The sequence below is a fragment of the Moschus berezovskii genome, chromosome 2, assembly GCF_049115385.1.
Source record: "Moschus berezovskii isolate FMDL1 chromosome 2, NW_MosBer_1.0, whole genome shotgun sequence".
NCBI lineage: Eukaryota > Metazoa > Chordata > Mammalia > Artiodactyla > Moschidae > Moschus > Moschus berezovskii.
The window spans coordinates 115,764,326-115,778,330 of record NC_142461.1 but is presented as its reverse complement, the minus strand read 5'-3'; the positions used below and the strand labels follow the sequence as shown (position 1 = coordinate 115,778,330).

The 14,005-nt window shown below is 43.6% G+C and overlaps 1 protein-coding gene across 2 annotated transcripts; it reads right to left on the bottom strand.

The window, feature by feature from the left end:
• Window positions 1-431: 431 nt before the first annotated feature.
• CDCA7 (cell division cycle associated 7) lies at window positions 432-13,536 on the bottom strand. 2 transcript variants are annotated; one of them, XM_055398579.2, is made up of 10 exons: window positions 13,384-13,536; window positions 10,020-10,145; window positions 9,364-9,600; window positions 6,489-6,725; window positions 6,110-6,187; window positions 4,906-5,106; window positions 4,204-4,341; window positions 3,373-3,522; window positions 2,843-2,979; window positions 432-1,742 (listed from the first exon to the last, which is right to left on the bottom strand). In XM_055398579.2, exons 1-10 carry the CDS (start codon window positions 13,402-13,404, stop codon window positions 1,712-1,714), a joined length of 1,356 nt encoding a protein of 451 aa, XP_055254554.2. In that variant the 5' UTR covers window positions 13,405-13,536; the 3' UTR covers window positions 432-1,711. The 2 variants fall into 2 exon arrangements, with proteins under 2 accessions (XP_055254554.2, XP_055254555.2); XM_055398580.2 differs by lacking the exon at window positions 9,364-9,600.
• Window positions 13,537-14,005: the final 469 nt, after the last annotated feature.

The following is a 14,005-nucleotide window of genomic DNA, read 5'->3' as shown; positions in this document are numbered from 1 at the left end:
GAGAACTTTTGAACCATGCCTTTTCTGTCTTTTGATTCTCTCAGTCCTAGAACAGGCCTCAAGGTATAGGGAGTCTAAAATAATATCCAAGAATTGTGAAATTGCTGTTGGTTCTTGTGTTGGCAAATGGCCAAGGGAAAGAAAACAACACTATAAAACTTCATGGGTCCCTACTTTCTAACTGTCGATGTAGCCATCTTAGCTGATTTTGATTCACAGCTATTAATCATATCTGATTCACAGCTATTAATCACATCACCAAATCAGGCCCTGTTCAAAAGAGCTAGCCGTTTGGTCATCAGGAACTTAAGTCAAAAAGGGGGAAGCAGGTCTTGAAAAGGCAGAAATGGTCTTTCGTTTAAATAGGAAAGAAACATCAGGACTCGGTGCAGTAAGATTGAGTATCAAAGATTTTAAAAAAGCAGACAAGCTAAAACAAAATGTTTTATTATTAAAATAAAAAAACTTTGTATAAAAGCATAACAGATCAAAAGCTCTATTTACATTTATTAATTAAAGGTCCAATTATGCACCAAACACTGAACTAAACCGGCATAGCTACAGGCTGCAGATGCAAAGCAAAATGAACACACACACACTGAGTCTACCTCTACCGAAAGATTTGATTCATGCCGAAACAGGGCGAGGGAGAGACAGCACACGACTCTGCCCAGAAACTAAACTGGCAGTGATGGCAAGTTCGCAAACTGTTGAAAGTCACCCTTCTCCAAAAAAGGCACTTCTCAGTTATAAAAGTGCTTCAAACCTGGACATGAATCCTCTATGCCTGGCTTGTAATTTCTTCAAGAAAGCAAAAACTGCAAAGGATTGTAGCTGAGTTTAAGTAGCAATTTTCCATGCAAAATAACCAAGAGTTTATTTGAAACACCTTATGTTATGAACTGAAATAAACTTAGCAAACTCAATTATCCTGAGGTTTTATTCCATGAATTCAAAGACTGGCCTACTCCTGAAGCCTCCCAATCTCAATTTCCTAGGATGGCTTTTCCACAATGACTTCAAGCTTAGTACTGTCCTCGAACCTTCATATTGTGACCGTGTGGGCCAGATGCATATGGCAGAGGAAATCAGCAGCAACTAAGTCTCAACTGTGACAATGCAAATCACACGAAATATTCTCCTCAGAAGCCTCCAAAGTCATATACTCCACTTGCCAACAATCACCTCATTTTTCCACACAGTCTTACGACTTTTGTGCCGTGATTCTGGCTAAAAAGGTTGACAAACACTGTATCATACCCTGCGTTTACATGTGAGCAAGTTACAGGGCCAGTCTCTGAAATTGGATAGAGGTAGTTAATACTACTACTGTGTTTCTAAGTGCTTGGTTTTATGCGTGGATTCCAGGGCTATTTCAACGCCAATTTAATCCAACATGCTTTCATAAGACTTTCGTTCCAAAAGGGTCCGAAACTAAATGATGGAGGAGAAATCACTGGAAACAAGAGAGCGGCATGGGGCGAGGGGTGGGCAGCAAAGCCAAGGAGAAACTGCAGGAGCGCAGAGTGCAGCTGGCACTACACTTCTGTGATGCCCAGACACACGAGCGCATTTAAGGACAACAACTGGATTTGCCTATAACACAGACTGAGCCTCGGAACTCTTAACCCGAGCTTCAGTCACATGACAAAACTGAAGACTAACAAGGAAGATTGGCGAAGTGGAAGGCAGGCAGCGGATCTTCCAATTATTATCCTTGCATTTCAAACTCCTGTTTTAGACTGAAAGAAAAGAGAGAACATGTCAGGATATGGTTTTTGGCCTAAGAATTCTCTTATGAAAACTAATTCCAAAAGACACATGCACCCCAATGTTCACAGAAGCACTATTTACAACAACCAAGACACAGAAACAACCCAAGTGTCCACTGACAGATGAATGGGTAAAGATGTGGTACACATATACAGTGAAATACTACTCAGTCATAAAAAAAGAATTAAATAATGCAATTTGGATGGACCAGTTGGACAGACCTAGAGAGTATCATACTAAATTAGACAAGTATTGTATGGTATCACTTACATGTGGAATCAAAAATGACACAAAAACTTATTTACAAAAAAGAAACAGACTCACAGATCTAGAAAACAAACACGGTTACCAGAGGGGAAGGGAGTTTGGGGGAGGATAAATCAGAAGTTTGGGATTAGCACTTACAAGCTACTATATATAAAACAAATAACCAACAAGGCCCACTGTATAGCACAGGAAACTATAGTCAACAGTTTGTAACAAACTGTAATGGAAAAGATACAAAAAAGAATATACTAACATGCAACTGAGTCACTTTGCTGTATACCTGAAACTAAAACAGCACTGTAAATTAACAATACTTCTATTTTTAAAAAGTTAAAGTAATAATAGTCTTCTGAGGGTCTGATTCACTCCTTCAAAAACGTTTCTATTGAGTTATAACATTCATCTTAAGTGCACAGCTTAAATTTTACACCTGAGGGCCCACAGGGGTCACGACCATCCTGAGGAAGGTCTGCAGTGCTCCCTGAAGCCCCACGTGCCTCTCCTGCTTTCCATGTGACTGCTGTCCTGACTTCCACCTTCTCTTTATGAAGAAAATGAATAGGGGCAGGGTGTTTGGGAGAGAATGGACACACGCACATGTACGGCTCAGTCCCTTCACTGTTCACTGAACACAACCACAACGTTGTTAATCAGCTATACCCCAATACAAAACAGAGTTTAAAGTTTGAGGGGAAAAAATACAAAAGTGCTTAAAGAAAAAGTTTCTCAGATACCTTGAAAAAGAAATGTAAGGAAAAGAAAATTAAGACTGCGGTGCAGAAGAGAGAAAAACCAGCCCTACCTTTTCAAGTAAGCATGCACGTTCCCAAAGCCATGGTACTTGGCTAAGTATACGAGCACCCCAGTCGCACACCGCCCATCTCGCTGCCGACAGAAGCTGCAGTTGCAGATCCCTCGACACGGTGGGCAGTGCCAGTTCTGAAGGAGAAGCGTGAAAAGGCACCATTAAGTCAAACCTCACCACCCCTTAACTTATCTACCCCTGTTTAACCTCCAAGGTGGGTGTCATCAATTGCATTCAGATCTTTTTTATTACTATTAAAAAAAACACAAACATAATGTGGTTAATGCATCACATTCCCTTGGGAAATCCCGCAGAGAAAGTCACATAACCACTACTAGTACAGGGACTAGAGAACAGACTTCCCCTGAATGGCCAGGTCCCGAGCACTCTGCAAGCGCTCACAGCTGTCCAGTACCGACACTACGAATTCATCTGCCTTTCAACACCAAGAGCTCAATCTCTTTCTGCCCCTATCAGCTCACAGCTGAACTTTGGAGCCTACAGGACCACCTCTTCAAGGCACTTACTGGGTCAAGCAGAGCATCCCTGACTTCTTCACCATAACGGTTTCGAAGGCAGGGACCACAGAATTGGCCTCGAACGCCCCAGCACTCTGGGTTTCTGCAGTTTGTCTTGGTATCGAGAGTTTTCTGGCGGCACTGATGACAAGTTGACCCCTGCAAATAAGAAGAAAACAAGAAACACTACTCTTTGTAGAGAAAATCTTAAAAGAATGTCATTCTCTGGGAATCCCCTGGCAGCCGGGTGGTTAGGACTACTCTGGGCTTTTACTGCCGAGGACAAGCCTCACAACCAAGAAAAAAAAGAAAGATAAATTTGACTATAAAAAAATTATTAAAAGAAAAAAAAAAGAACGTCCTTTTTTGTGGGTAGTCTGATCTTTTCTCTTCGAATCCTACATGACATCTATATACACACGTATGCGCCAGGCCATGAAAAGTATTGAGCGTGGCAATTCCCTTCAACTGGCAGATGCGACAGTTCATGCTGTCAAAACTACCTCAAGAAAAGACCTTACGCAAAAAAAGCCTTGCCCAAATCTTGTCTTTAGCACACCACCGTATCCTCAGCACCGATCTATGTAGGCACACGTTAACAGCTACTTATGTTGAATGAAATGAATTTCTAAATTGAGAAAAGACTTAAGATTCACCTAAGCAACTACAACTACTGCAAACTTACTAACCAGGCTAAATTCCCAAGGATGCTACAAAATTCTCTTTTCTTACATGAAAAAAATACCCAGGCACACATCCCATGCGCTGAGACCATTAGAACATGAGCAAAACGTCTCTCACAGACGGGGACATCTACAGACATTATTTAGAGGCTCTGACCAGTGAACGGTTATAGATCTTCTCTCGGGAGTTGTTACAGATGTTCTCCAACTCTTCCTCCGTGATTTCATCCACCGGGCGAACAACATGAGGAAGGGTCATGGATCCAGGGCGACGACTTCGGGGCATGTCATCTTCCTGCAGAACGAGAATCAAGGAACGAGATTCAAGCGTCCTTCCTGGCTCGCTTTCCCCAGCTCTGACTCTCAGATCCTTGTCACTCCTTCAGAGAACTCAACCTGGAAATCGTTTTTGGAACTTACAGAGAAAGGGGCTTTATTAAGGATCCCAGAACAACATCACTGAAACAATTCCTATAATTAAGAAAAGCCCAAGAAAATTTTTTAATTCTCCTGCCTGCTACCCAGAGCCATCAAAACAAGCTGATGTGACCTTAACCATTGCGGACGGTTTGAGAAGGCCATTTAATACAGATCCTTGGGGACCTCCCTGGTGGTCCATTGGCTGAAACTCCACGATCCCAATGCAATGGGCCCAGGTTCCGTCCCTGGTCAGGGAACTAGATCCCACATGCTGCAATTCGGAGTTTGCATGCGGCAGCCAAATTAATTTCTTTTTTAAGTTAAAAATATATATGGATCAGTGGTGTTGAGGTTGTGTGTGCTCCCATCCTGTGTCCATGATCCCTGGACCCACAGAAGATGACAAACAGAAGAGCAGGCACAAAAGCAGAGAACTCACATTCATGTAGCCAACCATGGGCTTCCTCTTCCTCACCAACACATACTTGTCCTCCTCCTCCTCCTCCTCCTCCTCCGTGGGCAGGGCCCTGAGTGACTGAAGACACTGGGATCTAGACCTCGTGAGCGGCCGAGCTCTCCGCTCGGGGTTTCTCCTGCAGGCGACACCTGGAAACGTGCGCCTCCTGGGTGTCTTTGGACGCTGAAGAAAACACAGAGGATGGACCCACTTATTCCAAAATGACAAGTAGCAGCTTCTCCTGAGGCAGGTTTTCCCATAAGTAAAAGGAATGCTCCACTTGCCATTTTCCTTCGTCCTTTCTGTAATGCATGGGAAATGAGCCCAGAAATAATACAGCCACTGAAATTCAGCTTCTGTAACACCAAGCCCAGTTTCTCTCAAACTCAGGGATGACCTATTTATTCTTGACTTGATAAAGATGTAAGAAAAAAATCTTGTTTTCTTAAAAAAAAAAAAAACTTTTCTACAATATCTCTTAAGCCCTGAAACATACTCACTGCCCAAGAGAGAAATGTATGTATGATTTTCCGTGTTGTGTTCTTGCTTAGGGAGAGGTGGGAAAGGAAATCTTTTTTTTTTTTTGGTCCCAGAGCAGATGGGCCAGATCCCGAGAGGCACAAGCTTAGCTCCTCAGGATACAATCATGTATGTTAGGCCATGACTTGGTTAAGAAACTCTTTTTTCTTTTTTTCTCATTCTCAGATTTTAAAAAGATAGATTACCATGCCAGGTAGAAATGTTTCACAGGCTGGAGTTACAAAAAAACAACTTTCAATTTTTCTTCCCTAGCCCTAAGGGGCTTAGTTTATTTGGGTGGGAGGGAGAGAAATAACCAATCAAAAGGCATTTAAGGAACTACTCTGACAGTTCAGTGCTTAAAACTCCATGTTTCTACTACAGGAGTGTGGGTTTGATCCCTCTGGGAGAACTAGGATCTCACATGATATGCAGTGCAGCCCCTCCCCCCAAAAAAGGGGGTAATTTGAGCCCTGTAGGTGCTTGGCATGGGGTAGAGGGACCACACCTGGCCTGGGGTGCAAGGAAGAGGTCCCAGAGATCTTTTAGAAGACTTCCTCTATCACCTCTGTCTACAAGATCACACAAAATAACAAAATCGGACTTTAAACTATCACAGCTCATACCTACCCCAAACACCATTCCACAAACAAATATTTGTACTTACTGAACTGGGGCCCGGCAGGGAACGTCTTCCAGGGAAGGAGCCAGGGAAGCTTTCTAATTCTGACATTAGTTTTGCAAGCTAGAAAGGGAGGAAATTAAACAGAAATTATTGGTTTACAGTAACTGCTGTAAACAAGCAAATTCTAGAAATCACAGCAGCACGACTCAGAGTTTGTTTCCCCTGTACATGTCCCAAAACTTTCACAGACTGAAAAAAACAAAAGTTAGAAAAGGGAAAGAAATACATGTTAAAGCATATGTGATGATGTTTTCAGAGCTATGTGGAAAATAGTTCTTAGGACAGGGATATAAGCAACAAGTGGCTTAGAGAAACACTGGGAAGGTCATCAGTTCTGACACCTTCAAAGCCAGATACCTACCATTGCTTTGTTTTGCTTTATATTTAAAGCCCTTTTCTCCAAGAAATTCATGCCACTTTCATTTTCCGAGTCAGAATTGGAATCGGTCACAGAATTCTCTGGGGGTTCAGGGGGCACTGTTCTTTTGTTGGCTGCTCCCCTGGTGCTTCGAGTGGGAAACTTCATGGCCACGCGGAGAGTTCCAGACCGTGTGTGCTGACTGCGGGTCCGACAGCCCTCACGGACTGCCTGCAGCTTCTGGTCAATCAGAAGAAGTGAGGCGTCAATGACTTGCTTGCTGACTGTCGCACAGTCTGCAAGAGTGTGACTACATAATGCCTTTGGAACAAAAGATACTTGCAAATACATTGGCACTGATCACTTTAATTGTCAAGTTTAACTGATGGCTCTGAGTAACAAAATCAGGAATTACTAATAAACACAACAACCTGAGGGCAAATTAACTAGGACCCTTCCTGGGACACACTGTACTAAGCCACAGTCACAGCTCTAGGACAGTGGTTCTGAGTCATTTTTTAAACTGTGAAAAATCCCAGCTTCTTTTTTCACTTCTTTAAAAATAGAATCTTTATGTATTTTAAAAGAATTCCCCTAGGGACAAATATATGTTCTCTCATAAACATGATTTCCATACTTATGGTAGTATGAAACTATATTAAAGATGTCTCAATGCTCTAATCTACTTTTTAAAAAAACTGTAGCAAAATATACATAACAGAAAATTTACCCCTTTAACCATTTATTTTTTATTGGAGTATACTTAATTTACAATGTTGTTACTCTTCAGCCATTCTTAAATGTACAGCTGAATGACGTTAAATACACTCAGTGTTTTGCAACTATCACTACCATCCATCTCCAGAAATTTTTCATCTTCATAAACTAAAACTCTATACTCATTAAACAATTACTCCCCATTCACCTCCCCCAGAACCCCTGGCAAGCATCTTTCTACTTTCTGTCTCTATGAATCTGACTACCTCTCTTGAAATCTCAAGGACAGAAGAGCCTGGCAGGCTACAGGCCACGGGGTCACAAGAGTCAGACATGACTTAGCAACTAAACAACATTAACAACTCTCTAATCCATTTTGTGTAAGCATAAAAATTTTTAAATTTCAGATTCCAAAAGTAATGTTTCCATCATTTAAAATGTATTAAAGTTGGCCACTGGGGAAAATCAGAATCACGAGATATCACTTCCCACCTACTAACAGAGCCAAATAAACAAGCATGGCAAGGATGTGGAAAAAACAGAACCTGCAAACACTGGGAGGAGCGTAAAATGGGGCAGCCACTTTGGAACAGTCTGGCAGTTCCTCAAAAGGTTAAACAGAGACTGTATGACTCAACAATTCTACTCTCAGGTATATACTCAGGTGTGCATATCCACACAAATACTGGCACATGAATGTTCAGAACAGCATCATTCATAATAGCTAAAAGGTGCCAACAACACAAACATCCATCACCTGATGAATGGATAAATAAAACGTGATATAGTCTGAATATTTATAGCTGAGTATACAAAGTAATGGCACATGAAAGAACCTCAAGAACATCATAAGTGAAAGAAGCCAGTCACAAAAGACCACATATTGTTTGGTTCCATTTATATGAAATGCCCAGAATAGGCAAACCTAGGAAAGAAAATAGATTGGTGGTTGCCAGGAGCTGAGGGTGCTGGGAAAGGATGCAAAGTGACTTGTTGATGGAAACAGGGTTTCTTTTTGGGGAGATAAAAACATTCTGAAAATGATTGTGGTGATTGTTGAAAACAAAAAAGAGAGAAGTAAAAAATACCACCTATAAAGTCCCAAAATGGAAGACCCATTTTTTAACATTTCAACAACCTCAAGGCTTTTTATAACCTTTATGTTATTTTTAGTGTGTGGACTGAGAGAACGTAAAATGACAAAAAAACTTTTACAAATCCTTAAGCTTTTTAATCGATTGGCATTTTCTCAGTCGCAACAAATAGCATCCACAAAGAACTGAAACACTGCCCAGAAATGATTCAGGCTATAGACAATGTTTGAGTCAGACCCAGATCCGCAAAGCAGTGCTGCCAATAACTCCAATACGCACTGATTCAGATCAACATTACCTCTTAAGAGAAAATATTATACTACCATGAAGTTAGGTCATGATAAAACACTCCCTGGCCAGATGTTCTCACTTATGTCAGCGCCACACAACTGTGGTCTCAGGCAGTGGACCCGTGTTAGACCACAATGAGCTGAAGAGCATGCACCTGAAACACATTTCCTTTGTCGAGAAAGTGTTGCTAAGAGGAAAACACATGCAGAAGTAAACAGCATGCTCAGATAAGAGTGGGACTGAGGCGCATCCTCGGCAGCAGTGTCCTGAGCAGGACAATAGAGGTTAAAGGTAAGACAGCAGGCATAAGAAAAGCCAACAAAGCAGCAACAGCGGATGCAGGCAGGGCCCTATACCTGCACTCAAGCTCCTACATGTGAGTCATCACAGGCTTTCCAGATGCAGGTATAAATCCACTATGGGAATCAACATTTACTGAAGGTCTACTCTATGTCAGGCCCTGGGCTGGGCACTTAAATGTGACTGGAGCTCATCACGAGGACATACCTGCTTCTTCTGATTGGGCTTGATTTCTTACAAGTTTCTAAGATTTTCAGAGACTACAAAAATCCTCAAGTCTTACTATTAGAACTATATTAGCAAAAAACTGCTTTAAGACATGAAGAAAATACTCTTAAATTAACTTTCTTAAAAGATCAACAAAACCTTCTGGCATGACTAAAATGAAAATCATAAGGAAAAAAGATTTTTAAGCAAGTATGTCATGCCTCTAAATGTACCTTATTGCTTGATATTGGTGAAATTCTCAAACTCACCATTCCATCCTGTATCTCACTCTCTGAGAAACCGCAAAACGATTCATCATCAGAGTCGGCATGAAAAATACTGGCCAGTTCGTTAGTGACATCTGGCCTTGGTTTCTGTAAAAATCCACAATGGTCTAACACATCTTGCACCTCACTCTCTGAAAAGCCGCAGAAAGATTCATTATCAGAGTCCTCATAAAAAACATTTGCCAGTTCTTCACTGATATCTGACCTGAATTTAGGTTTCTGTAAAATAAATAAATAAATGTGGTTGTGCATTTTTTTTCCTTTTTTCAAGAACCAATTTTCCATAAACCGTGCAGAGAACAAATCACATTTACAAGTGCACTACAAGAGAATAGCTTTTGTTACAAAGAAAAATGGTTCAGAGGTTTACAAATGATTTCTGAGTTGTTATGGCAAATCATCAGGCATGTTAGGTTAGGCGACATTTCAAAAGGATAGAATAAGTAGCTAATCTACCTCCAACAATTACTACCTAGAACCACAGCAAAAAGTGAAATGAAATTACAGTGCATACTGTATTTTTGTAACAGCTGTATAGAAATGTAGGCAAAAAGCAAGCAGTTTTAATCACGCACAAAGCATTTGGGGCATTTTGAGCACTGCAGACTCCATTCTGTTTATTCTCAGGCAGCACTTACTGTGTTTGCAAAATTATCAGAAGCAAAGCTGTCACAACTGTCATCAGAGGATGACGGGGTTTCCATGGAAATCAACTTCACATATTTGAATTTCTTGAAGTTCTTCTTTGCTCTGCAATTCTTTTGCTGCAAACGGAAATGGCCATACTATTAAATGGGATGCTTGCTGCAGAATCTAAAGAAAGGTATCATTTTTGAGTTGAGTAGGTTCAAACAGCGCAGAGGAGGTATGTCCATTTCTTATACCCTACAAAGAAAAAGGAGGGTTTGCAATTGCTACAAAATTTTCCAAAATAAGGTAAAAATCCTAAAAAGAGATCCCTTTGAGGGAACATTAGTATCAATTTATTCAAATACCTGTGGAACTAGCCTTTAACCCACCTTAAAAACTCCCAAACTCTTAACATTATACTGAGCTCCCAAGGTGTTAAAGGCTAAACTGCTAAAATCTGCCCTTTAAAAAAAAAAAATTAGACTGTACTTCAAAAGTGCAAAATGGTAGAGTGACTTCTATTCCTCAGCCAAAATCAAGCTAATGAGGTCTTTCTAAGGAAGCTCTGGGCTCTGTACTGTGATGCTAATTTCTCAAACCACGAAACCTGGGCAGCACCTCTACTTCAAGATGGCAGGCTTTCAAACAGGCCTTGTGCCAATCAGGAGGGGAACAGTGATTTCTGCACAAGTCTTTACAAATCAAATATATCAAACCAGTGAACAAATGTACAAGAACCAAGTTAAAGGTCAAACAGTCCTCCAAACCCAGGTAGAATGCCTGATTCCACTTCAGGGTTCTATTAGGCTGGCCATTCAGCTCTTTCTGTAGTTCCATTGCTGCACAAGTCTTAGATTTTACAAGCCCTTTTATTAGACACATATGACCTATGGATATGAAAAGGCTTCTTTCCATCATAAACAATGAATAGCCTGGCACCAATCATCAGAATATGCAACTGACATCTACTTCATGTAACAAAAATAGTGGTTTCTACCATTTCTTTATATTTAATAATAAGAGATTTCTTAAATGTTGTACAGTTGCTAAGTCGTGTCCAACTCTTTGCAACCCCATCAAATGCAGCATGCCAGGCTTCCCTGTCCTTCACTACCTCCCAGTTTGCTCAAACTCATGTCCATTGAATCAGTGACGTTATCTGTCTCATCCTCTACCGCGCCCTTCTCCTCCTCTTGCCCTGAATTTTTCCCATCATCAGAATCTTTTCCAGTGAGTTGGCTCTTTGCACCAGGTGGCCAAAGTACTGGAGCTTCAGTATCAGTCTTTCCAATAAATATTCATTACTGTTGTATTACTTCCTGTATTTTCCATATCTGACATATGGCCACGGAATAACAGAAGTGACTCCATACACTGAAAACTTTAAGAAGGCAAGTTCTGCTACGAGTCCCACAAAATAATGCCAAGATACGAGGTGTAGGGGGAATATAACTTTCTGACGTTCTTTCTACACCTAACGTTACACATTTCTCTTGCAAATAAAATTATTTTCATGATGGTGGAACCCAACCACCCAGTCAGTGCTTTTCAACAGACTCCATTCAATCATCTTAGGAAGTTTTAGTCTTGTCCTTTTAAAAATCATGAACATGTGATAATAGGCAGAGGTACTACCTATTAACGGAGGTCTCAGGAACTCCCTATTTTCAAGATGAACTAATTAAGAGTACCAGGAAGGTGAAATAAGATTGCCAAGGATCACAGGGCTGGAAGGAGTCTGCAGTCTCCTAAAATAGCTGTGCTTCTCACACTGCTGCAGGAATTATCACCATTTCCAGTGGCTCAATGGAAAAGTATCCTCCTGCAATGCAGGAGCTATGGGTGGAGGTTCAATCCCTGGAGCGGAAAGAGACCCTAGAGGAGGGCATGGCAACCCACTCCAGTATTCTTGCCTGGAGAAACCATGGACAGAGGAGCCTGGTGGGCTACAGTCCACAGGTCGCTAGGAGTCAGACAGGACTGAAGCAACTTAGCACCCCCGCCCGCAATCATCAATCTACCTGCCTGCAGTCAGAGGCACAAAACTGCCTCAAGGGAGGTATTCTATTGGAAGCTCTCAGGGAAATAAATACTTGCTGGGCGTTAACAAGTCAGCACATGCGAAGTTAGTTAACAGGCAAATGTATGCTTGGAGAATAAGACAGAAAGAAGCAACACAAATGGTCACGGACTTTTCCTGGCAGGTAGGTAATAACAAATACCACTCAACAGTTTTGATTTTGTGCCAGGCACTAAGCATGCTTTCACACTAATTCCTTGCAACAAAGATGGAAACTGAGGCTTAGCGTGGTGAAACAGATTATTCAAGTCCCATGATGGCTCAAATTTGAACCCAGGAATGTCAGATTCCAGGTCCTGCTACATGTGGTTTTCTTCATCCTGAAAGCCAATGCCAAAGTCCATTCGGGAAGACGTATCTCTGAAACTACACCCCCAACACGCCCTCTCCAACCCACTCCCGGAGTACCCTAGCCCCCTCACGTGGGCCCCTTACCTCTGCTGTTTATTTTAAGCTTGTCATTTTCTTCCTCTTCACCCAACCCCCCCACCCTCTAACCTCTCCTGGGGCAGACCCTCCGTTCCGGTTTCCGTTAGAGTAAACAGTAACGTTCCATGTTCCATTCAGGGTTGCGTCCTGTTGCTGCAAGAAAGGCTGGGGGGTGGGGAAGGGAATGGGAAACGAGCAAATGGTCGGCGAACCGATCAGACCACCATTGCACTAATCACCTCCTGTGACTGTAAGTGCCCCCTCAAGTGTGCGCAACCCAAGTTCTAAAGAAAGCGGTTTTCAAGACCTTTTACACTCCCAACCCATCAACTCTCATCAGTTACATGCGCCTGCCAGCACGGCCAAGGCAAAAATAAGCAGGAAGCTAGCGCAAGGGTCCCCAGTGCGCCCGGGAGGATGCGTGAGTAGACACTCATCCTCCCCGGGCTGCGAGCGGGAAAGGTCCGGGAGGCTGCAGGGCAGCACCCTCCTCCACGTCCCGCTCCCCTCCGCGCCCCGCGGGCAGGGCTCGTTCCAGCAGACACAATGGGGGACCGGTCCGCCCCTGCTGCCCGCAGCACACGTGTGCCTCGGACGCACGTGGCCTTGAGCTCCCCCAGGCTGCCAAGCATCCTGCAAACCTCACAACTCTCTGAGCGCCCGCGCGCCGGGTGTCACGCCCGCTGGACACAGTCCCTAGTCTCCAAAACACCCCCAAGTGCACAAAATCTGGGGCTTGCCTAAACGGGTGCTGCCCAGAACTGCCACCCGTCGATAAGGGCACTCCGCCGGCGAAGTTGCAGGGGATCGGCCCGCCCCCAGCACCCACCGCGCCCGTCCCGCGTTAGCCCGTCCAGCCTCACCCGCGCGCGGCGAGCGTCCATGCTGGCGGCCGGCGCTGGAGCGGGAGAGCCGAGCAGCCGCGCGCGCCGCCGTCCCACCGCGCAGGAGCCGGAGCCTCAGCCGCGCGGCCCGGCGGGCGGGGTGTGCAGAGCCGGGGCCGAGGGGCGGGGCGCGGCCGACTTTCCCGCGTTGCGGCGCAGGTCCTGCTCGCTTTGGTAACGGCCCACCCGCGCGAGACCCCCTCGGCCCCAAGAAAAAAAGTAGCCCTTCCAGATGCGCTAAAGGCCAGTAATAGCCTTGCAGTCCTCTAAGATCCGCCTTGGAAAAGTAGTGCCTTGGAAGCCCCAGGACCTCTCTCTCTACAGAGCTGCACGGTCCCGAGAGAATGGCGCGAAAATGGGTCGTATTGCCCCGGGGAGAGCAGCCTAATTTGCATGAATTCTGGGGCTGGGAGGGGAAAGCGGGAGATGGGGGGTAATGGAGAGCAGAGCCGGCCTCCGCACTTAGCACTTTCCCTGAGGCGTGCGGTTTACGTTGCTTAAAATAAAAATCAAAGACTGGAGCACGAACTCCCAACAGCCCAGGCACTGTCCCGCGAAAGAGCTAGAACCTCTTATCTGGTAACCACACCACTATCTAAAG

Excerpts from the sequence above, each read along its gene's own strand:
- CDCA7 (XM_055398579.2), bottom strand. The coding sequence starts at position 13,404 with ATGGACGCTCGCCGCGCGCGG. Across the intron at positions 6,726-9,363 it reads GTGAGATACAGGATGGAATG|AAGCTGCAGGCAGTCCGTGA; the intron begins GTGAGTTTGAGA and ends CTGATTGACCAG. Across the intron at positions 2,980-3,372 it reads GGGATGCTCTGCTTGACCCA|AACTGGCACTGCCCACCGTG; the intron begins GTAAGTGCCTTG and ends CTTCTCCTTCAG.